The sequence below is a fragment of the Cervus elaphus genome, chromosome 7 (genome assembly GCF_910594005.1).
Source record: "Cervus elaphus chromosome 7, mCerEla1.1, whole genome shotgun sequence".
NCBI classification, from domain to species: domain Eukaryota; kingdom Metazoa; phylum Chordata; class Mammalia; order Artiodactyla; family Cervidae; genus Cervus; species Cervus elaphus.
Genome location: NC_057821.1, coordinates 16,591,139 through 16,616,550, shown reverse-complemented (window position 1 = coordinate 16,616,550; position 25,412 = coordinate 16,591,139). Strand labels below are relative to the sequence as shown.

The window sequence follows — 25,412 nt, the reverse complement described above, 5'->3', positions numbered from 1 at the left end:
TTACTGAACCCAGCCATCTTCCAGGGAGCGGACTCAGAAGGCAGAGATGCAGCTGAGGGGATGGCAGAGGGCTTGGACCGCAGGGAGCAGCATCCAGCCCCACCTGCCTAGCCCAGAGCCTTATGACTCCCTCCCTGCCTCCTCAGGCCCTTTCAAGGCTGAATCCCAGCATGCGGCCAGGCTCCGGGCACTCATGAGCCTCTGCAGGCGGAGGTTGGGTGTGCTGACCAGGCGCCCCAGCTCTACTGCCTACTGTCATGAAACCTGGAGCGAGCTGTCAGCCTCTTTGCCTCAGTTGCTCCCTCTGTGAAATGGGGGGTATATTTTCTGCGTCCCCAGTGGTGTATACTTTGAGGATGACATCAGTACCATGTATCAGCTTAGAACTGCACAAAGGAATCAGGGCAAATAGTAATGAATGCCTGGCGGTTTGTTCCCGGACGCCATGGGCCACCTTCTGCGAATTTAACGCAGTTGTCAGGGCTCATAAGTGTCTTTCTCCCTTCTTTGCCCCTCCTCTCTTCCAAAGTCTTCTTTTATTAGGCAAAGCCTGGATGCTTCAGTTTTAAACAGGTTGTCTTCCGCGTCCTCAGAGGCAGATTAAAGTCTGAAAAAGGAAGCCAAACAGTAGGAGTTCATTGCAGTGGATGGTGGGCAGGGAGGCTGGAGACCGGAGAGGCGGCTGCAGCTGGGAGGAAGCGGAGGAAGCCCCTAAGGGCAGGGGCAGGAGCCAGGCGCCCTGGCCTCGGGCAGAGAAGGCTGGGTTTGGAGCGAGGCCCCAGGTCTGGAGCCAGAGGCCCCTCCATGTGCAGGCTGTGCTCCTCACTGCCGCAGGCTGTGTCCTCTCACACCCGGGTCAGCGGGCCTGCCCTGCCCAAGAGGCCGGTACTGGGGCTGGGGAGTGGTTGCTCTCTCCTAAGGAGACAGACAAGAGAAGGCCGGGTCCCCTGAGGCTGCCGCAGCTCTGGAGAGAGAGTTCCCGAGACGGCTCTCCCTGTCCCCCGCCTGCAGGGTGGCTCGGCGGGCATCCAGCCCCAGACCATCCATACGGCCTGAGCCCTGCACCTGCCCCGTCACGTGACCAACCAGGGGTCCAGCTGGGAGAAGGACCCCAGGTGGGCTCACACAGCTGGGCGGTGGGACAGCTAAACGCAGCTTTTCAACCCTACTCGGCCCTTTGGGAGCGGACTCATTCCAGAGGCTCCAAACTCTTGGGCCCCAAACCCATGATGGCACACAGTGACCCACTAGGTGGAGTCTTGGGCCTCAGCTTCCCTGGTGGGGGCATTGATGACCTTTCAGGCTGACCTACCACCCACAGAACTTAGCAGGGGGAGGGGATCGGATGGGCTGGGGTGGGCGGCGGCGGGGGGGCGGTCACACAGGGCTTGAAGCCTTTGGAGACCCAGCCTTGAAACCTCTGCTCTTCAGGCCCCGTTCCTGTCTGGGGCACCATCTGTGGGCTGTCCTTCCCTCCCAGCGACCCCTCTGGATGCACACACACACCCCTGCCATCCAATGTCAGGACTCCGGTTCATGCAATCGCATGTCTGTCTAGCCTGTTTGATATGATTTCCCCCTGAGGCCCTTGTGTGGTGCACGTTAACTGCCTCAGTGAGATCCCAATGTATGGTTGGTCTCCTGAGCCCTGGGCCTGGATCTGTCTTGGCCGTGTAGCAGCAGAGAGCCTGCAGGTGGGCCGGGCCTGGCCTGTGTCCTGGGGCCTCTGGGAGGGCTGAGGGGTGTGCAGGCCTCTGGGACCCTCCGTAGGATTCACTGAGGACAACAAGGGGTGAGGTGGGGCTGGGAGTTTACGGGGACAATAATCCATCTCTACGGTTCTTCCCTCTGCACCCCGGGTTTCCTTCTGATGCTGGAGCTGGTGGTGGCCACACACCAGCCGGAGACCTGGGCTGGCCTCCCCGCTTCACTGTGTCCTTGTAGTGTGACCTTGCCCAGGGCCCGGAACCCCTCTGCAAGTCTTGGTTCTCTCATCTGCAGAAGCTCTGTCCTGTGAAGTGTCTGTGGGGACGGGTGAGATCTGATCTCGGTCATGTGCTCAGCACTCTGCCTGGTCCACGGAGGGGACTCGGGCTGTTTGCTGAATGAGTGAACAGGTGGTAACTGAGCACGTGATGGGTGGTTGGACGAGCAGCCTCCCGGGGCCCCGAGTCTCCTTCTGGGAAGTCTGCCGGCTGGGATGGGGCGGAGGTTCTGAGGAAGAAAGCTGATTTCTCTGGGAGCTTCCTTGTAGCTGGGGAGACTGGCGGTGACCAGGAACAACTGGGGAACAAGACTGTGTGGCCACAGGCAGGCTGTTCAAGGGGATGGGGTGGCCGGCACGGGCTGCAGGGGAGAAGGGGAAGACGGGGGTTTCAGCCCCCTCACCTGCTCCAACCCAGGAGAGGGGCGGCTCCCCGCCAAGCGGCAGGGTGGGGGGTTCTGCACTGTGTGTGTCTGGGTGTGAGAGAGACAGACGGCAGAGTGTTTGTGTGTGTGGCCCGCCTGAGTCTATGCATATCACAAAAGCAGACACCTCCCGGGACTGTTCTGGTTTCTCCTCTGCCTGCTTCTTTCAGCCACGTGTCCCCCTGCCCACCCGAGGCCCCCATCCTTCAAAGCACAGTGATAGTGCTCCTGGGGCCGGCCTCCCACCAGGGACCAGCTGATCCCTCGGAGACAAGATGGGCGCCTCTCTGGTCTGGGATTGCCTTTGAAGCTGCCCCCCTTGCCCTGCCCCGGGGCCAGCCAGGAGGCGCCAGCTCCCACCCTTTCCTGCGGGATGTGAGCCGCCGGGATGTGGGGCTGATGGCCTGAGCCGTGGGGCCTGGAGGCCACTCAGTGGCCGGGGAGCTCTGGTGTCTGCCCTTCACGTCCACTCTCCTTCCTCTCCCTCCTCTCCACCTCCTGCCTGCGTTCAGTCAGTCAGTCAGTCAGTTCAGTCACTCAGTCGTGTCCAACTCTTTGCGACCCCATGGACTGCAGCACACCAGGCCTCCCTGTCCATCACCAACTCCCGGAGTTTACTCAATCTCATGCCCATTGAGTCAGTGATACCATCCAACCATCTCATCTTCTGTCCCCTTCTCCTCCTGCCTTCAATCTTTCCCAGCATCAGGGTCTTTTCCAATGAGTCAGCTCTTCACATCAGGTGGCCAAAGTATTGGAGCTTCAGCTTCAACATCAGTCCTTCCAATGAACACCCAGGACTGATCTCCTTTAGAATGGACTGGTTGGATCTCCTTGCAGTCCAAGGGACTCTCAAGAGTTTTCTCTAACACCACAGTTCAAAAGCATCAATTCTTCGGTGCCCAACTTTCTTTATAGTCCAACTCTCACATCCATACACGACCACTGGAAAAACCATAGCCTTGACTAGACGGACCTTTGCTGGCAAAGTAATGTCTCTGCTTTTTAATATGCTGTCTAGGTTGGTCAGGTTATCTAAAACAAGCCCCTGGGACTTCCCTGGTGGTCGAGTGGTTAAGACTCCACACTTCCAGTGCAGGGCGTGCGGGTTCGATCTCTGGGTGGGGAACTAAGATCCTGCATGTCGCATGGAATGGCACGCCCCCAAAAATAAACAAGCCCCTGACTGTACTCTCCCCGCCCCCAGCCCTGCAGTGTCCTGCGGGTCACACCTACCAGAGCAAGTGCGACTCCCAGTTGCTTTTCAATGTTGGAGGCAGCCAGAGGCCCCACTGTTGCTTTTCATGACCCCCAAGAGACCTTGGGTCAGCTAAGATGATAACAACCCACTCAACCAAGTGTCTCCAGCACAGACGATGTGCTCGGGTACTCTGCCAGCTCTTGATCTCTTTAGAACCCAGAGAGGTAGGCTTCCTTGCTCCCCACCTGCCTCTCCGAGTACTGCAGTGAATTACGTATCATAGACACGTAGACATTTTCTTTGGAAAGAAAATCTTTTAAAACCCAAGGCTTCTGGACAGGAAACAAAGAGGGTGTCCGGTCCTGGGAAAAGCTGGCCAAAGCCTTTCTTCTGGCCAGTCTGTAAGAAGAAATAGAAGCTGGGTGGCCACTAGGCAGGACTCCCCCTACCTGGGGCCCTAACATGTAAATTGACGGAGAAATGGAGGGAACCCTTTCCTCAAAAGAAACTAAAGAACAGAAAGAGGAGACTGGCCCAGGGATGCCCCCGGTGGGCATGGATGAAGCGACGGTGAACAGTGACCCAGTGGTGACATCCCCTCGCCCCGCCACCCGTGATTTCACACTTGCAGAGGCCTCCACACAGCATCCCAGCTTGGGTCACAGCAGCTCTGTGGGAGAGGTTCCCCAGCTGGTAAGTCCCACTTGGCTGATGGAAAGACTGAGGCTAGGCTTGGACACTGAGTCAGGCCCATGTCTGGAATTCATCCCCAGGCATCCTGCTGCCAAGTTCCCACATCATCTTATGGGCAGGTATGCTGGCTCCTGGGGACCGATCTTATGACACCTCCCTACCCTTAGCTCTCTTTGGGTGCCACCCAAATGGGTGCACCCATCAGGGGGCACCCTGTTGCCCCCACCAGGCCCCCTGGGGATCCGTGACCATCTTGATAATTAGGAACGGCCTTGTCCTAAGGCGTGGGGGTTCTGTGGACACTCTTGTTCCATTTCCTAGTTCATCAGGCCTTCCTTTGCCAGTCCTCTGCCAGAGGGGGCTCCGAGAAGATAAAACAACCCCCAGTCCTGGAATCTTCCCCTGTCTTCCCTTCCCAAGGCTGAAAGGTTACCCAGGAGGTCGCGGGGTCCGTCCCCCTGCCTCCGGGAGCCGCAGCACCTGTTCAGGAGGCCTTCCTTTAGTGATTGGTTTGATTTCCCCTCCGCCACAACTGGGCAGTTCCCACACGACTGGTGGTTTGCAACAGACTGGATCAGAAGAAAACTTCTTCCGACCGCAGAGGCATAGAACGTAATAAATGGCTTAACCAGGCACCCTGGCCTCTGAGCGTCCACACTTTGTTGTTTCAGCCGCCAGACATAATGTTTTTTCCTAGGAATACAGGAAATTATCTCTACCCTTTGAGGAAGGGCAGAATTTTTTCTGCTTGTGTTTGAGAATTCCAGACCATTCCCTTGTCCCAGGCACCCTCTGGCCCCTGAGCTAGATGAAAGAGATCAGCTGCTGAAACCCTTTGATTGGAGGGGGGCTTCTTCAGTGGGAATCCCTAAAATAAAATGTGACCACCTTGCCCCAAGTGCGGGACTGGGGCCAAACTCTAAGCCCCAGGATTAGGGTGGTGGAGTCAGACTGCCAGCATCCAGCCTAGCCGCTCATTAGCTCTGCGACCTTTGGCAAGTGGCAAACTTGCCTCATCTATAAAGGGGGGCGGGGGAAGGATAGTACTGGTCCTCATATCATAAAGTAATTGTGATAATTATTAATAAATAAGATGCATTTAAGCATACCTGGTGCATAAGCAGGTCCATACGTGGTCCATAAGCATCAGTTTATTTTTCCTCGTTAGAAAGATATACATGTTCATTATAGAAAAAGAACAACATTCCAAAATGTAGAAAGAAAGAAAAAATTGTTTGTGATTTCATCATCCAAAGAAGTCAGTAATATTTTATTTCCTCCCAAGACGTTTCTTTACACATATTTTACACAATGATGATCAGATTTTATATATAACTTTGCATACTACTTTTTATCACTTGACATATCCCTGTGTTACTTATTATAAACACAACATTCCACGAGGAGGATCACAACCTTTTTTTTTTTGATCCTCCTGTGTCTTGTGGGATATTAGTTCCCCAACCAGGGATTGAACCGGGGAACCTGGGTTCTTAGCAGTGAAAGTGCAGAGTCCTAACCCAGAGTGGGACCCCCAGAGAATTCCAGAACGCAACATAATTGAACCATCCTATTGCTGGACATTGAGATTATTTTTGATTTTTCTCTATAGAATGTGATGGACATCTTTATGCATAAAAGCCTTTTCTGTATTTGAGACTTCTTCTTCGAGCTAGTGGATATTTTTAAAGGCTTTGATATTTTTAAAGGCTTTGATACCAAGCTACCCTTGGGCAGTGGTGTTGAAGCTGCCTGGTACCAAAGGCATTTTAAAGTCATAGTCACACTTGGGTGGGGGAGGGGAAGGGTAATTTGTTCAACACTTCTTTTACATTCTTTAAGGTCTGCCCTCATTCTTCTGTAAAATTTTAGTGAAAGTATGACACACTTAGAGAAAAGTGTACAAATTGTTGAGTGAGCATCTGGATGCATTTTCATAAACTCAATCCTCCCATGTCACCAATACCCGCATCAAATTACAGAACATTCCTAGTCCTCCCAGCCCCCACCCCAAGCTGTCCTGTGTCACCTCCCCATCACTCCCCCCAGGGGTAACCAGGATCCTGAATTCTAACATAAAAGATTTGTTTTACCCGTTTCTGACCCGTGTGTATATCAATCACTGTATGTGCCTGTTTGGCTTCTTTTGTTCACCGTTACGTCTGTGGGAGTCATCTGAGTTGTGTTTAGCAATAGTTGGTTCACTCCCATCGCTAAGCTGCATTCCAGGGCATGGAGATATCACCTCTTTATCCATCTTCCTGTTGATGGACATTTGAGTGGCGTCCAGTTTTGGCCACTATCTATAGCGCTGCTGTGAACATTCTAGTCTGTGTCCTCTGGCGGCCACTGGGATGCTTTTCTGCTGGGCAGACACTTAGGAATGGAGTTGCTGGCTCTTGAGGCTCTATGTGTTTTCTGCTTCCTGCTCATATTTTTTAAAAGATCGCCTGGAAGGAGGAAGAGTCCCCAAGGCCGTTCAGGCCCCGCACTCAATTGAAGGGACGTACCTCAGCTCAGGGCTGTTTGGGGGGCCCCTCATGAAGGTCACGTCCCCTCCGAAGGCTGGTGTTGGGGGCTGTAGGGGCACCTGAGTTGGGCCCTGGGTGCTGGCATGTGGCTTCTGACCCTGGCCTGTGCTTCCGGAGGCCACTCAGTGTCCTCACCCAGGGTGCTCACCTGGCCTAATGACCACCTCGTTGAGCAAGGCAGGGCTTGGCCCAGATTCCAGGTGGGCCTGGGGAATCCCACCTTTGGACATGATTGGAAGCCGGTGGGGCTCCTCACAAACCCCTAGACGCTGCCTTACTCCCTTTCCCCTTGTTTTTAAAGAATCACAACAGAGACTTCCTTGGTGGTCCAGTGGTTAGAAATCTGTGCTTCCATGGCTAAGGGTGTGAGTTTGACCCCTGGTCAGGGACTTGGGATCCTGCATGCCTCGTGGTGCGAACACACACACACACACACAAGAATCGTACAAGTAGCACGTCTTCATAATCCTAAAAGTTAACTGCTTCGAAAGTGGGATGAAAAACTCTAAGAACCCCTGTTTGCCCCCCACCCCCACCCCACTGCTCTTCCCCGGAGGTAACCACAGCGAACAGTTTTGGATGTTGGGGGCCCAGATGAGTGCATAAAGAGTAGCGACTGTGAATCAGGCTGCCTGGTTCAAACCGCCATCTTGCTACTTATCAGATATGTGACTTTGGACCAGTGACTTCACCTTTCTGCGCCTCAGTTTCTCCCTGGAAATTGAGGGCAATACTAGTAGTCACTGACTCGGGTTGTTGTGAAGAACAGATGAGTTAATATTTGAAAAGCCCCTAGCATAGCCCTGACCGTTAGTAGGCATTCAGGAAGCATCCTGATTCTTCCAGTCTTTTCTATACATTTATTTATTTCCTGCCTCAGTGGGCTCTGGCTGTACATTTTATTCTGCAGTTCGATTTGTCCACTCAATGCTGTGTCTCTGAGATCTTCTTCCTGATACCCGAGACCTTCCTGTCTTGGGACCCTCTTTCTACTTGCCTCTCCTCACTGATCTCTCCCCATCTTTCCCCTCCCTCTGTCCACATCTTTCCTTGGGAAAGGTTCTGACCAGCTGTTCATACTAAGGTGTAAATGACTGACAAGCGAGGCCCTACACAGGCTGGTGTGAAACCACCTCTGGCCCCTGACCAGAGAAGGGCGTGCTTCAGAGAGGAGCCAGGATCCACCCACTATCGAATGCCTAAGGGCTGTTAGCCTGAAGAAGGAAATGGCAATCCACGGGATTCTTGCCTGGAGAATCCCATGGACGGAGGAGCCTGGTGGGCTGCAGTCCATGGGGTTGCAAAGAGTCAGACACGACTGAGCGACTGACACACACAGGGCTGTGAGGTGAGCTCTGTACACTCGCCGTGTCTCCTAGAATCCTCACAACAAGCCCATGAGGCAGCTGCCATCACTGGCTCCATTTTCCCCAAGGAAGAAACCAAGGTTGAGTGGCTTTCCCGACATCACCCAGCCAGTACAGGCAGAGCAGGCACTTTGGCTGCCTCCGTTGGATGGAGAAGCCCATTTTGGTCACACCTAAACTAGAACCTGGACACAGCTCAGCGGCAGGCTCCTGGTGTTACTGGGTTACGCACGGTGGAGCCTTGCCAGGCCTGGTAGGTCTGTGGTCAGATGTTGGGGAGGGTCTGGGGCATTTTGGACTTCCCGTGTCCCTCCTCTCAGCCCCTCCTGACCAGACTGGGCACCAGGGAGGCTGTGAGTGGCCCTTAGGCGCTGAGTGAGCACGTGTGCTTTGGAGCTTGCTGGGGAGGGGAGCCTGGAGGCAATGAGAGCCACTACCATCTGTGCCCTCTCCGGGACCACCCCATCTGCCCTTGGATTCCCTCACCCCTCAAGTCCCACCCTAAGCTCAACACCCATCCCACCGAGCCACACCACACCCAGAGCAACCCAGGCGGGGAGGTGGAGTGAGCAGAGGATGGGGCTGGGACTCAGAGAGTGGCAGCAGCTCTGTGGGGGGGTGACAGCTTTGGCAGTGGGGGTGGAGGTGGGGGAGCCACCCTCTGTCCGAGGACAGGGAACAGGCTATGGCGTTGGACACCCTCTGATGTGCAGACACCTTGCGGTTTGCAATTCAGCATCCTCTCCCTGAGGCTCTCTTAGACCCCACGTGAGTTGGGGTGGAGGGGAGCGGGCAGGGTTTCCTGCGTCCATTTTACAAATGAGCAAACTGAGGCTGGCACAGCCAGTGAGAGGCTTAGCTGGGGCCCGAGCCCAGGTTCTCACCCAGCCCTTTGTCAGAGAAACAAGGGGCTCGTTCTCCCCAAGTCCCCCCAGGGCCGGCTGGCACTGCCAGGCCCAGTGTCTGCATCGCCTCGCCGCCCGCTGGGGCCAACTGAAGTCAGATTGTTCCTGCTCACTGCTTGTGTGAGCAGGCAGGGGGTGCAGCTGTGAGGGGAGTGGGCCGGGGTCGGAGCCCATGAGGTCTGCAAGGCTGTAGTTGGGGAGGCGGCCCAAAGACAGGCCACCCCTCTGTGGAACCACAGGACGGCTGTGTCCCTGCCAAGGGACGGAGGAGGGCGGAGAAGGGGGGCGTCTGCCCCTTTCTCCATGGCGACTGTCCTGTTGGGAGCTGGCCAGAGACCCCTGGGGCTGAGGCAGCCTCTTCAGGAATTCCTAGCCTAAGGGGGCAGAAAATCAAGGAAGGGAGATGAGGTAATGGCCACTGACTACTCAGCCCTCAAGGTGGACGGAGCCTCTCCACTTTACGGGGCAGGCTGCAGGGCGGTGAGATGGAGCCCTGGCCTGGGGTCAGGTGGCTGGGGCCCCATTCCTGGCCCTGGATCAACCAGACGTGCAACCTGGGACAAACAGCTTCCCAGCTCTACACGGAGACATGATAGTCTGCAGAACCCCCACCCGCACCCACAACGGGCTGGGGGGCCAGACTGGCATTGGGTCCCGGCTCCGTCCCCGCTGCAGCATACTTAGCCTCCCTGTGCCACTGTCTCTCCTCATCTGTAGGAGCAGAATAATAACCAGAGCTACCAGAGGGGGCTGTTTGAGGTGAAAGGGTCTGGAACCCTGCCCAGCACACAGTGAATGCTCAGATAGGATGCAGATTATTATTAGTTCCCTGATCTGGTGATTTTCACTGAATATTTCCCAGTGTGTGCTCAGTCGCTCCGTTGTCTCTGACTCCTTGCAGCCCCATGGGTTGCAGCCCGCCAGGCTCCGCTGCATACAGAATTTTCCAGGCAAGAATACCAGAGTGGGGTGCCATTTCCTTCTCCAGGGGATCTTCCCAACACAGGGATCGAACCCATGTCTCCTGCATTGGCAGGTGGGTTCTTTACCACTAGCGCCACCTGGGAAGCCTGTATTTACCAGGACCTTCCTCTAATGCCAATGTAGTCTGATGTCTGGCACTTGGCAGAACATGTCAGCCTGTACTGCTTTCCTTTGTCACCCCCTGAGGCCTGGGTCTCATTCTGAGGACCTTGGGGTGCGGCTCTGGCCTCTGGTCTACACTGCGGCTGACCCGCCAGCCGTGTGCTGATCCACCACTTACCTACTCCGTTTACCAAGTGCCCTCGCTGCGCCCAGGGAGGACTAGGTGCCCCGAAGCGCCCTTCTCTGTGCAGGGTTACAGGGACCCAGGGACTTGCCTTTCTCACTTGCTGGACTGTAGATGCCATGATCTCAGGGCCTACAGCTGGCTCAGTGCTGGATGGCCAGTGCTGGTTCATAAATAGTAAACATTCCCTGTATACATTTGTAGAGGCCTGAGGCACAGCACTGAACAAGACAGACAAAATGCCTGCCCTGGGGGGAGTTTGCATTCCTGCTGAGAGAGAGATAGAGGATGAATTGAAATAACTAAGCAAAAATGCGTAATATTTAAGATGGTGATAAGTGCCATGGAGAAACATACAACAGGGAAGGGGCATAGAGTCGGGGGTGGGGGTGCTGGTTTTGCAATGTTAAGTAGGGTAGGAGGTGACACGCTTGAGCGGTGGGGGTGAAGGAGGAGCCATGGTGGCATCCGGGGGATGGGCACCCCAGGCAGCGGGAAGCGCAGGTGCAAAGGCCCTGAGGCAGGAAGCATGCCTGGTGTGTTTGCGGCATTAGGTGTGGCTGGAACAGGTGGGACAGGAAGGAGCGTAGGAGGTTGATGGGGTCACCAGAGACCATCAGGTGGGGACAGATCAGAGAGGGCTTTTTATGGGAAGGACTTTGGCTTTTACACGGAGAGAAATGGGAACCAAGGAGAGTTCTGAGCCGAAACAGAGACAGTCTCTAACTCAGGTTGTAACAGGATCCCTCTAATTATCGAGTTGCAAGTAGAATGTCGTGGGGCCAGCAGGAGGTTAGGAGGCGCCGTCAGGAAGCCAGGTAAGGCATGGCAGAGCCTGGGTCCGCCCTGGGGGCAGCGAGGCGGGAGCAGAGGAGGATGTATCTGAGGTCATATCTGGCAGGCTTACCAGGTGGCATGAGAGAGAGAAAGGGGTCAAGACTGACTCCAAGTTTGGGGGGCTGACCTACTAGAACAAATGAGGGGAGCATGGACGAATCTCTGGCCCAAGAAACCAGCAGACTTGGATTTAAGTCTCGGCTTTGCCATCCACTTGCTCAGTGACCTTGAGCAAATCTCTCGCGCCCCCTTCCTGCTCCTGTGAAATGCGGTCACCTTTGTCCTGGTCTCTTCCCCAAGAGCCCCTGCAGTCTGTTTGGCTTGTTTTTGTTGTTGTTTTGTGTTTGTGTTTGGCCACACGTGCGGTTTGCGGGATCATAGTTCCCAGACCAGGGATTGAACCCGGGACCCCTGCAGTGGAAGCGTGTAGTCCTAAGCACCGGACTACCAGGGAAGTCACAGGAGATGTTAGAGACATGGGTTCCATCCCTGGGTCGGAAAGATCCCCTGGAGGAGGGCATGGCAACCCACTCCAGTATGCTTGCCTGGAGAATCCCCATGGACAGAGGAGCCTGGTGGGCTACAGCCCATGGGGGGTCGCATGGAGTCGGACACGACTGAGACGACTGAACACAGTTCCCAGACCAGGGACTGAACCCAGGCCCCCTGCAGCGGAAGCTCGGAGTCCTCAGCCCCGGACTTCCAGGGAAGTCCCGAGACCCCGCGCCAGCCGCAGGCCCGCCGCCTCACTGCCCGGCCCGCCCCCGTCCGCAGGGAGCCGGCAGCCGCCATGGCGTCGCGGATCGGGCTCCGCATGCAGCTCATGAGGGAGCAGGCGCAGCAGGAGGAGCAGCGGGAGCGCATGCAGCAGCAGGCCGTCGTGCATTACATGCAGCAGCAGCAGCAGCTGGGGGCGCCGCCCACCCCGGCCATCAACACCCCCGTCCACTTCCAGTCTCCGCCGCCAGTGCCCGGGGAGGTGCTGAAGGTGAGGCCTGGGGCTCGGCCCGTCCCCTCCACCCCCTGCCCCAGTCCCTCGGAGCTCCAGCCTTTCGCCTCCTCCCGCCTCTCCCAGGTGCAGTCCTACCTGGAGAACCCCACCTCCTACCACCTGCAGCAGTCCCGGGACCAGAAGGTGCGGGAGTACTTGTCTGAGACCTACGGGAACAAGTTTGCCGCCCACATCAGCCCCGCCCAGGGCTCCCCAAAGCCCCTGCCAGCCGCCTCCCCAGGCGTGCGGTCCGCACACGTGTTGTCGTCCTCAGCCGGCAACAGTGCTCCCAACAGCCCCATGGCCATGCTGCACATCGGCTCCAACCCCGAGCGGGAGGTGAGTGAGGAGCTGGCCCGTGCCTGCCACCCGCGGAGCTGGGGCCCCGTGCTGTGCTCCTGAGGCTCCCAGTCTAACGGCAGAGGCAAGGCACTGCCCTCAGGGAGCCCCGGTCTGAGGGGAGACACAGCCCTGCCCTCAGGGAGCCCCAGTCTCCCAGGAGAAACATCATCCCTAGTTCGGAAAGCTCTGCTAGGAAGAAACAAGAGACTCATACCGGAATGCCCAGCACACCTGCAAAGCCATGTCCTGACAGAAGGTATAAAGCAATCTCCCTGGGCAACTTGGCTCCCTAGGAAGAGCCCTAACCTGGGCCTTGGGGCCTGGGGAACCCGGACAGCTCATCGTCTCTCTGGGCCTGTTCCCTTATCCCCAGATGAGCGGGTGGGGTGTGGGCTCCAGGGTCCCTCAGGTCAGTGGCTGTCCAGTACCCCTTCCCCTCTGCCTTTCTCCAAGTGCCTTCTCCCACAAAGAGACTTTTTTTTTCTTCCTGTTTCAGTTTGATGTCATTGACAACATTATGTGTCTGGACGATGTCCTGGGCTTCATCAATCCTGAAACTCAGATGCCCAACACGGTACTGCTGGCCGGGGCGGGGCCGGTGTGTTAGGGGGAGGGGCAGAGGCCCCCCAAGAGCCGTGACCCAGGGGAGAACTAGAGACAGGGTCCTCACCTGGGCGGAGATGGTGTCTCGCTGCAGAGATGAGAGTCACCTCCACCCAACCATGTGACGAGGGCCAGACTCGGCAGAATTGTGCATCCAGAGACATGTCCCTTAGCCTGTGTGCGTGGTGGGGCTTCAGTGGGGAGGGGTGTCTGGGGAAGGCTGCCCGAGTTAGGATGGGGGCAGGGGGGCAGGCACTGGTGCTGAGGGGAGCAGTGTGGCTCTAGGAAGGCCTGGAGCAGATAAGTTCCTTTGGGATATGGGGCTCCTCTCCTCTACCTGGTAAAGAATCCGCCTGCAACGCAGGAGACCTGCGTTCGATTCCTGGGCTGGGGAGATCCCCTGGAGAAGGGAAAAGCTAGCTACCCACTCCAGTATTCTGGCCTGGAGAATTCCATGGACTGTATAGCCCATGGGATTGCAAAGAATCAGACACAACTGAGTGACTTTCACTCCTCTACCAAGGGCTTCGCTGGCGGCTCAGACGGTAAAGAATATGCCTGAGATGCAGAAGACCTGGGTTCCATCCCTGGGTTGTGAAAACGCCCTGGAGAAGGGAATGGCTACCCACTCCAGTATTCTTGCCTGGAGAATCCCATGGACAGAGGAGCCTGGTGGGCCACAATCCATGGGTTCCCAAAGCCTGGGGCCGGCTGAGCACAGGCCTGCGCCCCTCCCTCTGAGGGGGAAGTGCTATCCGGCCTGCTTGGTCCCCTGCCTCCAGCAGCCTCTTAGCCGCATTCACGGTCCAGGTTTCCCCCACAGGTCCCGGGGTGGGTGGGAAGGGGCCAGGCTTAGAATCTAGACGCCTGTCTTTGGCTGTGACCTGGGAAGTCCCTTAACTGTTCTGAACCCCTGGGGATGGTGCCTTCTACCCACAGGATGGTGGGCAAATTAGATAGGGCCAGACACTGGGGGCGAGTTCTGTGCAATGGGGGGCAGGTATTTACACTGAGCAGGTGAAACTGGGGCATCTCTCCCCTTTTTTTGGAGTTCCATGAACCTTAGCTGCTCACTCCCGCCCTCGGGGCCCCGGCTCTCGACACTGTGGGAAGTCAGGGAGTCAGTCCTCCACGACCGCCGCCCTGGGACCAGTGCCCAGTGGCTCAGCGGGATGGGAAGCCTGCTGCTGCCAGCAGGGCCGTGGAGGGCTGGGAGGAGAGAGGGCAGGGCACAGCGTCTGGCTCTGTCAGTGGTTCCCCCTGTACCCTGCAGGGTTCTCGGCCTGTGATCTTGCTTTTTGTGCACATGTGGTGGGAGATCTTTCCAGAGCTCAGATCTGTTCCTGTGGGGCCCCCGTTTAACCCCTCAATGGCTGCCTGTCGCCAAGCGCCAGGGTCTCTGCAAGTGGAAGCTGCCCTCCCAGGTCCCCCAGCATCGCCCACCTCACGCTCTGCACTCCGGCAGCTCCTCCTGGCCAGCTTCTCTGCTCAGCCACCCTCAGCCTGCAGTGCCCTTCCTCACCACGCCCTCTGGAAACCTTCCAGAAACTCCAGATTAGGTGCCCCTCCCCCGGGCTTCCACAGGCCATATCTCCCCTCCCGCCGATTCCAGCAGCACTGGCTGGCTGCTCGCTGAGGGCAGGGGCTGCCTCTTCTTCAGCTCTGGACTCTGCCCGGGCTCTGACCCCAGCGCGGCCGCTGTCCTGGGAAATCACTATTGCTGGGGCGATGGGCCCTGGGGACACCCCCCCACAGAACGGGGGCCACTCACCGAGTCTTCTTCCTCGCCTCTTCCTGCAGCTGCCCCTGTCCAGCAGTCACCTGAATGTGTACAGTGGGGACCCCCAGGTCACCGCCTCCCTGATGGGCGTCACCAGCAGCTCCTGCCCAGCCGACCTGACGCAGAAGCGTGAACTCACAGGTACCGCCCCGCTGCCTCCTGGCGGCATGCCCCCCATCCCGGCTGGGTCTCCCCAGCGCCTCACCTCCCAGCTCTCCTCTCCTGTTCTCCAGATGCTGAGAGCCGAGCCCTGGCCAAGGAGCGGCAGAAGAAAGACAATCACAACCTCAGTGAGTCTCCCCTGCCCCTCTTCCTCCTCTCACCTGGGCTGGCTCCAAAGCTACCCTCTGATCTGCAGCTTCTAGGAAGGATTCCTTACATGAGGCCTTAAAATCCTGGCATTGGCGTGACTGGATTCAGCCTCTTCCCACCAGTCCTTGCTAGGAGGTAGGGGAGAGAGGCGCTCCAGGGAAGAGATATTCATGAAATTCCCAGAACTTCAGAGGGAATGAGTTTATCAGACTGTTTTCTTTAGGGCGTGGAGCATTCTGAGCAGTGGAGAGAGGCCTCTCCAGGCAGCTTTGTCCCCCCTTAATCATGTCTGGCCTGCCCCCAACCCCCCACCCCCACAGCCACCCTATTTGGCTGTGGGGATGGTGATTCAGTTGCTCAGTCATGTCCGACTCTTTGAGACCCCATGGCCTGCAGCACGCCAGGCTTCCCTGTCCTTCACCATCACCCAGAGCTTGCTCAAACTCATGTCCATTGAGTCAGAGATGCCATCCAACCATCTTGTCCTCTGTCGTCCCCTTCTCCTCCTGCCCTCAGTCTTTCCCAGGGTCTTTGCAATGAGTTGGCTCTTCGCCCATGTAGTGGTCACCCGTTCCTTCCCAGAAGGACTAAGGCATCCCTCCTTGGGCTGGACCCTTCTCCCCAGGTGGGGTCCTCATCTCCCTAATTGTTTCCCCTGAAATTTGTTACTTCTAGTTGAGAGGCGACGGAGGTTCAACATCAATGACCGCATCAAGGAGCTGGGCATGCTGATCCCCAAGGCCAATGACTTGTGAGTGGATTTCCTAGAGGAAGGGGAGGGGAGGGCAGCAGCTCACAGGTATTATCTGCTGGTTGCCAGGGGGGAGGGATGGGAAGAAAATCCCCCTTTGCTTCTTAAAGATCTTATCATGTTTGGGAAAAGAAGAACCTTCCATCTCCCAACTAAGAAAGGCTCAAGACAGGAAGGAGGAGTCCAGGTCCCAGAAGTGAGGGTGGGGTCAGGGGGGCTTCCTGGAGGAGGAGTCACGCTAGGAAAGTTTGCTGAGGCCACCAGACTGGTGCAGAGGTGGTCTGGGGGCAGGAGTCATGAGGGCTGAGAACAGGTGTGGGTTTTGGTGGCAGAAATGGGAGGCCTGGGGAAGGAGGCTGCTCTGAATTGACTGGTTCCTGGGATTGCAATGCAGGAGAATGGGTTCCCTCCCTGGGTCAGGAAGATCACCTGGAGAAGGGAACAGTGTTCTTCCCTGGGAAATCCCATGGACAGAGATGCCTGGCGGGCTCCAGTCCACGGGGTCACACACTAACCCTTTCACTTGGGATTAACGAGGTGGGTGGTGGCCCCACAGTCACTTGGGAGGGCCCATTTGCAGATGGAGATTGGCCTCCTCCATAAATAGGGGTTGGTCAGGTCTGGGGTATGGGGCAAAGTTGGGACAGGCAACATCAACTCTGAAACCACAGCAGGGTTTTACATCCACTCACAAAGCTCCTGGCAAATCCTTGCCCCCTCCTCTGAGCATGAGCCTCTGATTCTGCCTGGCCTGCAGGGACGTGCGCTGGAATAAGGGCACCATCCTCAAGGCCTCTGTTGACTACATCCGGAGGATGCAGAAGGACTTGCAGAAGTCCCGGGAGCTGGAGAACCATTCTCGGCGCCTGGAGATGACCAACAAGCAGCTCTGGCTCCGTATCCAGGTCTGGGCCTTGCACCTGGTCCTCTTGGGTAGCTCTGACTCCTGACCTCTGGCCTGAGTCCTGACCCCAGGGGCAGTGCTTACACTTCTGCAGTTGGAGATGGAGGGATGATCCCCATGGGGAGGGAGGACGTATCAGTCAGGATGTTACTGTTGGGTAACAATCCCCAGCAACTTTAAGCAGCAGATGTCAGCTGGAGGGTCTGCTCTGCGAGACTCTCATTTTAGGATTCAGGCTGGTGGACAGGCACATCTAGAGCTGTCCCGTGTCACTCTTAGGGTCCCTTCTGCTCACATTTCCTTGATCAATGCATGTGCTTGCATTGATGCATGTGCTTGCCCCCACAAGGGGGGCAGGAAAGGGTAAATGTACCTCTGTGGGAGGCAGAGAGCTGGAATTACTTGGCAGGGAGTACCCACAGTGAGCAAGAGAAAGAACAAAGGCTTGGGAAAGTCTATGCTACCACCTAGAGCCACCTAGTCCTGGCTCTGTTGTTGAAGGCCTTTTGTCTTCTTTGGGCCTGACACTGGTCACCTATATGAAGGGCGATTGGACTGCAGCTTCAAAGATTTTCTATTTCTTATGGTAGATAATACAATTCACATTGCAATCCAGCACACATAGTCAGCTCAAAGTGAAAAAAAAATCAAAGTTTCATGAAAGAACCCTCATCCTTAATAGATGCAATGCATTCTGATAATTTCTAGTCTAGTCTAGTCTAGGCAAGTCTATTTCAATTAAAAAAAAAAAATAGAGAGCTGGTCAAGACTCAACTGTAGTGGTTTCCCAACCCACTAATGAGTTGCGACTTGTAGCTGGAAAACACGCTGGTGAAGACTCTAGAGCTGCCCTATACTTGCTCCCAGCTGAGATATTTTGTGGTCTTGGGTGTCACAAAGGGAGGGTCAAGGGCAGCAGCGGGGGCTGGGGTGGGCGGCAGCAAGTTCCCAGGGGTGGGCGCCTCCAGCCTCTGTCTGTCCTGCCCGCAGGAGCTGGAGATGCAGGCTCGGGTGCACGGCCTGCCCACCACCTCGCCCTCCGGCATGAACATGGCCGAGCTGGCCCAGCAGGTGGTGAAGCAGGAGCTGCCCAGTGAGGAGGGCCCGGGGGAGGCCCTGCTATTGGGGGCCGAGGTCCCCGACCCCGAGCCACTGCCGGCCCTGCCCCCCCAGGCCCCGCTGCCCCCTCCAGCCCAGCCGCCCCAGCCACCGTCCCCATTCCATCACCTGGACTTCAGCCACAACCTGAGCTTTGGGGGCGGGGGCAACGAAGGGCCCCCGGGCTACCCCGAACCTCTGGGGCCAGAGCATGCCTCCCCATTCCCCGATCTGTCCAAGAAAGATCTGGACCTCATGCTCCTAGACGACTCCCTGCTCCCACTGGCCTCCGACCCCCTCTTCTCCACCATGTCCCCTGAGGCCTCCAAGGCCAGCAGCCGCAGGAGCAGCTTCAGCATGGAGGAGGGCGACGTGCTGTGACCTGGGCGACAGGGGCGGGCCTGGGGGCTGGGAGGGCCAGGACCACCGCCCCCCCACCCTTCAGGCGGCACTTGTGTGTGAAGGAGCCCCTGCCCGGCCTCACTCCTCCTGTTGGCCCCCCCACCCCGTGTGGACATAGAGCCCGCTTGGCAGCCCGTGGATTGGAAGCCCCCCGCCCGGGGGCAGCCCTCTTCACCTGGCCGGGCAGGAATAGGCCTGCAGCCCGGCCCCTCCCAGAGATGAAATCGCGAGGGCAAGGTGAGGGGGTGCCGCAGAGGGGGACAGGGTGTGCTGGGGGTAAGAAGACATCTTACCTTCGCGCCTGGTCCCCCCACCAGTGAAGGAGGACTCGTTGGAGCCAGGGGTCCAGAAGTTCCTTCTCGGAGGCACGGACTGGTCCAGGGGTGCCCAGGCCTGCCTTTCTGGCACTCCCCCACCCCCCTTTGGTGCTAACAGCTCTCCTCCTGGTGGTGTGAGGGCGGGGGTGGCCAGAAGAGGGGGCGCTGGGTTCAAGCTAGAATGTGGGGTCACTGCTGGATGAGCAGCTCCCCTCGAGGCTCCCCACTTTGTGCCTTTAGTAAACACTGTGCTTTGTACTGGCTTGTCCTGTCTCTTTGAGGGGGGGGTCTGGGGGCCAGCAGACACCGGGGAGGAATCAACCCAATGGGCTCACAGTTCCAATGCCCCTGAAGGGGATCCGCGATGGGAGATACAGACAGAAGGGACTGAGTCCATCGCCTGGAACCCCCCATCTCCCTAGCAGGGCCCCCTCGGAAGCTAGAGATGGAACCTCACTTAGGGGTCTTGGGTGCTGCTGGGGGCTGTGTCCCTCCCCGCGGCCACAAGGTGGCGCTGCCGCCCCGCCGGTCTCACACCTGCAGCTGAGGCCTGAGTTGGCCTAGCCGGTGACTGGGAGACCCCGTTGCTTGGAAACCAAGTCTACTGCTCCTGGGCACTGTGGGCCGAGGACGGTGGGCATGTTTCTCCTGTCCCCACCCCCAGTTCTCTCCTCTCCATAGGTGGGCTGCCTGCTCTGTGGGGGCAAGGCCCAGGACAAGCTCCCTAGGTTATAAGGGGCTCTGCCCTGTGGGTTAAGGGAAAGAGGGACCCGTGTGAACTACAGTTTGGGAGGAGGTGGGACCACAGGAGGCCGGGTGGAACCAGGGCGAAGGTTCTGCTCCGGCACCCGCAGGCAGTGAGACCCCCCAAACCGTTTCCTCTGGGCTAAAGGCTCCCTCACCCCACAATAGTTCCCGGGTGGCCTCTGCTCCAAGATCCTGGGACTTTATGACCTCACTCAGGGTGGGGAAAATGGGCTTGGGGCAGAGAGGGGTGAGGAGGTGTGCCTCTTGAGCCCAGGGTGTCTACGGGGAGGGAGGAGAGTGTCTTTGCCAGGCTTTGCCCGTCTCTCTCTCTTGACTTCCCACAGTCTCTTCAGGCAAAGACCAAAATGGCTTCCCCCTCTTGGGGCCCTGTGAGGACAACGGGGCCTAATTAAAAAAAAAAAAAACATGCCGGGTTGAAAATGGCTAAGAGGGCAATTTCCTCCTTGCAGAATGGGAGATCAAATCAACGTTGGAGCAATTAACGTGTGAGGGAGAGGTGGAAAGGGGGCCAGGCGTGTGGGTGCTGATGACGGCCAGGCCGGGGATTAATCTCAAGGTCAGATGGAGCTGTGGATGACTTTGTGAGTTGGAGCCCGCACAAGCGCCGGCACCTCCTTCCCGTTCCAGGCCCCACCCCACAGCCGGGACCTGCCCATGGCCTGGGAGCCTTTCTTCTGAGGCAGGTCCTGAGCTCTGGCTGGGGGAGGCGTGGGGGCTGTGGAAATCTTCCAAGGCCCTCCTTCAGGCCACTGAGGCTCTCTCCTCCCCCAGTCTGTTCTCTCTTTTCACCCTGGGGACTGACTCGGGAGTAGAGAGCTGCCCTCCCACTTCTTCAAGCAGCCCCTCGAGACCATGGTATCTTCACCTGCCTGCTGGCTTCCTGCCCCCAGGTTCCTTCAGCCTGGCCACCACCTGCAGCTTGGGAAGCAGGGTCTGGACGGCCCAACGGGCAGTACTGAGGGTTTGGGTGTGGGTTCTGCCCACAAGAGGGCGCTCAGAGCCAAGCGTGGGCAGCGGCCAGAAGGTGAGCGGTGTCCGCTTGCTTGTGCTTTTCAAGCTACAATCCTACCTTTGATTTCAGCAGACACAGAGTACCTCCAGAATTTCAGCAAGCCACCAGAAAGTGTTCACGTATCTGAGACTGGTCTGTGCGACCCTTAGCTAGTAGCTGGAATGGAGTCGGCCAACAGTTGGTTATGAACATCTCTGATTAACTAAGAAGAGAATGCTGTCTTCATCCACACTCTTTACGTGGTACACAACACCTTTCCAGACATCAGGTCCACGAGGGGGGAAACTGTAAACAGGTGGAGGAGGTGAGGACTGGTGTGAAAGCAGAGATGGACCCATTGAACCCCCTCATTTCACAGAGGAAGCCCCCAGCGACCGGAGAGCAAACAAAAATGTGAAAAGGCAGTGGTGTCTGGGTAGGGCTCCAAGCCAGGTCAGGGGAGGATGAGCAGCTGCAGCTCCCATGGGTCCTCCGTGGAGCCCCAAAGCCAAGCAGGTGCACCGGGCGAGGGTCCTGCCATCCTCCGCTCCACTCCCTCCATCTGCCCGGCCTTCCCTGCCAGCTGCCGGCTTCCCATCTCCTGTACCGGGAGGGAGCTGGGATCTGAGGACAAGGAGCAGGACAGACATACGCATCACGCTGTACACACAGGAAGGTGGCTTTCCACCCCTGCCATCCGTGGAGCATCTCCCTACCCATTCAGACGGGAAGCCAAGAGTGGACTCCGGGCCCTGCTGAGAATGGGCGAGGGCTGGTGCTGGCTCTCAGCTCCTTAGTCCCCACCTCCTCAGCATGAGGAAGTCTTGGACATCCCACAGCATCTCTCCTTCGAGGCCTGGCCTATCATCTGTAGAACAGGGCTGTCTGGGGAGTCAGAAGTGGAGTGAAGCCTGCGGTAGGTGGAAGGGGGGATCCTGAGCGGGGGAAGAAGATGGAGCTCAGAATGTTCTTTGGAATTTCTCTTTCCATCACCCACTGGTCCTTTAAATCAGAGGTTCTTCACTGTTTGGAGCCACTGGCTTGGATGAGAGTCTGATATACACTATGGATCTTCCCTGCCCCAGCCTCCTAAAAAACGAACCCTGAATTCAACCCTCCTGTTCCCAACCCATGCCTTCCTCCCCATCTCAAAGGCTCCTTCCATGCCACCTGAAGCAGCTAGAAAGAGCCCCTTCAATTCACCCCTTGCCCCTCACTTCCTGAGACCTTAGCCTCTCGGGGTCCAGCCCCCATCCACCTCTTGCGCTCCTCCAGCCTCATCTTTTTTCTTTGCTCTCTCTTTTCCGAGGGGGGCAGTGGAATTTATACAATATTTAAGCAGCTAGAGCTGAGTCCGGGAAGATATTATTAATGTAAAAGGGACGGGCTGCAAATGCTTTTGGACCTGGTTACAATTAGAGGGTGATTTTTCTAAAGGTCAATGAATTCAGATAATATCCACAGGGGGGAGAGAAATTTAATACCTTTTTAGTGAATTAATTAATTATAATATTATATCGGCTTGGGGTTCTTTTCCAGAGTGATTAAGGGAGCGATCCGTCTTCTGTGAGGCTGGGGAGCGGAGCCTGCCGCCAGCAAGGACCCAGTCTCCGGGCTCAGGACGGGGGCCCTTCCCTCTCCTCTCGCTCCGGCTCTCTTCAGGGAGCTGGGGGGTTGAAGGCAGCAGGGGAGGCAGGCAGGACTGGGTCTGACCAGGGCACGTGGGGTGATTGGCGGTGCCCTGTGCTCTCAGCCCGGCCATATTCCTGCTGCTTGCTGCTGAGCCTCACGCCATGACCTGAGAAGCCGAGGCATGGGTTACAGCCTCCTTCTTTACACTTGGGAGAAACCAAGGCCCAGTGGGTTCAGAGACTGGGCCTAAACCTCACCATGGGTTAAGACAGACTGGGGTGGTGGAGCCAGCTGGAAATAAGAAGATTCCCCCACCTCCCACACCAGGCCTTCTGGAAAATCTCCCCTGGCCTGGGTAGTTCCCCTTTTAGAAGAAAGAGGCACTTTCAGGGCATCACATGTGCCCAGGCTCTGTTTATACAATGTAAATATCCCAGGGGTGCTGATAAGTCAAGTGACTGTGAGGCCCGCAGAGGAAATAACTAAGATTTCTGTCCCTGGAGGGACCCAAAAGCGCCCCAGGGAGAGCAGCTCCTCACCCACTTGTGCATTTATCCATGTGTTCAATCATTCAGTCACTCGACAAACATTTGGGGCATACCCACTCTTTTTTTTTCCCCTATCATTTTTGGGGGCATATCCACTTTGAGCCATCATGGACAGACTGAAATAGTCCTTCTCCAGGCCATGCCTACCCCATCTTGAGCCCCAGGTGCTCATCTGACCGATGGAGGGTGGGCTGGGGAGACCTCCGTGGTCCCCTTCCACCTAGATGACAGTTCTCGCCTCCAGACTCCACCGGAGGGCAGGACGACTGGGAGACAGTAATTGTCCATTCCCTCAGCAAACCCCAAGCACTTCTCACAGCTGGCTCTGTGCGGGGTACCGGGGATGCCCCAGGGGGATAAGGGACAGTCCCTACTCCTTGGTAGCCAATCCCCAAACAGGTGGGGGCGAGGAGACAGACAGGTGAACAGCCAGGATGATTCAGCGAGGGGGCGGCAGGAAGACAAGGGTGACATTAACCTGAATCACGAGGGACTTGGCCGACAAGGAGAAGGAGGGGGTATTCCGGGCACGAATGGAGAAGGCCACTTGCAGACCAGGCGGGCTGGGGGGCCCAGGCACTGACCGGAAGGCCGTTCCACGAGCGCAGGTTCTGGGTCCAGGGGCAGATCGCCTCGGAACCAAATGGGCCCATGTTGAAATGCGGTCTCTGCCACCGCTTGCTGGGTTAAGGCAGGTGGAGGTCGCCAGGTGACTTGGGGGGGACTTTCTCAGTCTCCTCCCTTCAGTTAAGAGACTGCCGTCGCTACCACCCAAGGTTGTTGTGGGAATTAAAGGAATTGTCATTCAGTGGCCCAGTCGTGTCCGACTCTGCGAACCCACGGACTGCAGCCCACCCCAGAGTTTTCCCACGTTCTTTAAAGGAATAACCGAAGGGAAACGCCAGGCACAGCATCTCGCTACCGTCTGGCTCCAGACTTAACTTCCAGGCGGCCCTTGGGGGGTGGGTGGGCCCTGGTTGTGCCCGCAATCCTGTTTCCTGCCCAGGGGGGCGCCTGGGGACCTCTCGGGCCGGGCCGGGGGAGACCAGCGCCTCCCTTCCCGCCTCGCTGCGCCCCGCGCCCCCTCGGCCCTCCCCACCTCGGCCCTGGCTGCCCCCGCCCCTCCCCCACCCTCCCCCCACTTTCCGTGCGCGGCTGGCCGGGAGGGCCTTCCCATTGTACTATCTTTGGGCCCTAAATTAAAATTGATGACATCTTGAAATGAGCAGTGAGGGTAATTTTGCTTCTGAGCCGGGATGCTAATGAGGCCCCTTAATGGTGCAAACGCCGAGCTGACGGGTCGTGTGTCACGCGCGGCGGCGAGGAGGGTAATGGCCGCGGTAAGTGCCGCTAATTACACCCTGTCTCGCTGTATTTTGGCAGGCCTGGCGGGAGAGCGGGGGCTCCATCACCGCCGCCCCGGGTGCCCCCACCCACCGCGGGCCTGACAGCCGGAGATACCCGCCTCCTCCCCGCCAGAGCCCCCAACTCCATCCTCTCCCCAAACCAGGGGCCTGGGGCCCAGTCACCCCTCCAGCCCCACGCACGCACTGTGCAACAGGGCGCGCACACACTTCCACGACTGTGTCCCCTGCAGCCTGGGAACACACCCGCAGTGTGAACAGCACCTGCACACACACCCGTGTTCACCCACTCCCACCCCCGACACGCCACACCCTGGGAGCCCACACGGCTCCATGTACACACCCTCGTGGTCCACACGTGTGTGTGCACACGAATAGTGTCTCCTCAAGTAGTGCGCATGTGCTGGGCGCCTAGGGTGCCGCGGCTCTATTCTCTCATCCTCCGCACTCGCCCCAGTTTATGATGCTCACTCTGAGCCTCCGGAGAGGAGGCAGCGCGTCCAAGGTGGCACAGCAGACCGAGGCAGAGGCAGGAGTGGAGGTCAGGTCTCACTGTGCGGTCCTGGCACCCACCACGTGTCCCCTTGAGTGTGCCTGCCTATATAGTTCTCCGCCTACGGACACATACACGCCTGTACGTGCACGTGTGTTTATCACACACAGGTCACATGTAACCTCCATGCACCCAAATACAGCTACCAATGCCCTGTGTGGGCCTTCACCCGGGTACTGTTGACACACAGGCGTGTGGGTGTACCTAGCACACACACACAGTTACACACATGTGCGTATGTGCTTGCATCATATACTGTTCACACTCCTCGGGCCTGTAGGCTGCCAGTCATGCAGCTGCTCCAGATCTGGCACCTCACTTTCTAATAAAGGGGAAATAAGTCCTACGTCCCTCCGGAATAGTTAGCTTTTGTCAAGGCGTAATGACAGCTACACAAAGGTGTGTGATGTGTGCTCCTACAACACCGCTGCAGAAATACACGCTGGGTGCACACAGACATTGTACACAGGCACACACATTCTGAACACATGGTACCTGAGCTCTTCGAGCGTGTGACATGCGGCCTTTAGACACACTTCTGCACAGACATGATCCACATGCAGTGATCACACCGGCACAGCCCTGGGGTAGACCACAGGTACGCAGCAGTGAAACTGGAAACCCCACAGAGCCTGTGGTTTCGTGTCATGTGTATATCCTAGCCCCCCACACCCCACCCTGGGCAAATGTCTATCAACCTGCTTATGGTAGAGGGTGAAAGCATGGCCTTTGGACTTTGACTGCCTGGGTTCTTGGTCTGGGTCCATCACTTTCGTTGATGTGTGAGGTTGGGTAAGTTACTTCACCTCTCTGTGTCTTGTTTTCTGCCTCTGTAAAATGGGA

General features: G+C 57.2%; 1 protein-coding gene across 3 annotated transcripts in view; it reads left to right on the top strand.

Moving 5' to 3' along the window:
• The window catches only part of TFEB (transcription factor EB), a 48,067-nt gene extending 29,096 nt beyond the window's left edge, over positions 1 to 18,971 (top strand). For all 3 annotated transcript variants that reach the window (XM_043907431.1, XM_043907432.1, XM_043907430.1), the window contains exons 2-9: positions 11,988 to 12,201; positions 12,289 to 12,543; positions 13,043 to 13,120; positions 14,950 to 15,070; positions 15,163 to 15,219; positions 15,917 to 15,992; positions 16,750 to 16,897; positions 17,887 to 18,971. In XM_043907431.1, the coding sequence (XP_043763366.1) occupies positions 12,004 to 12,201; positions 12,289 to 12,543; positions 13,043 to 13,120; positions 14,950 to 15,070; positions 15,163 to 15,219; positions 15,917 to 15,992; positions 16,750 to 16,897; positions 17,887 to 18,375 (1,422 nt within the window). In that variant the 5' untranslated portion in view covers positions 11,988 to 12,003 and the 3' untranslated portion in view covers positions 18,376 to 18,971. The remainder of the gene's footprint in view (positions 1 to 11,987; positions 12,202 to 12,288; positions 12,544 to 13,042; positions 13,121 to 14,949; positions 15,071 to 15,162; positions 15,220 to 15,916; positions 15,993 to 16,749; positions 16,898 to 17,886) is intronic.
• The last annotated feature ends 6,441 nt before the right edge of the window (positions 18,972 to 25,412 follow it).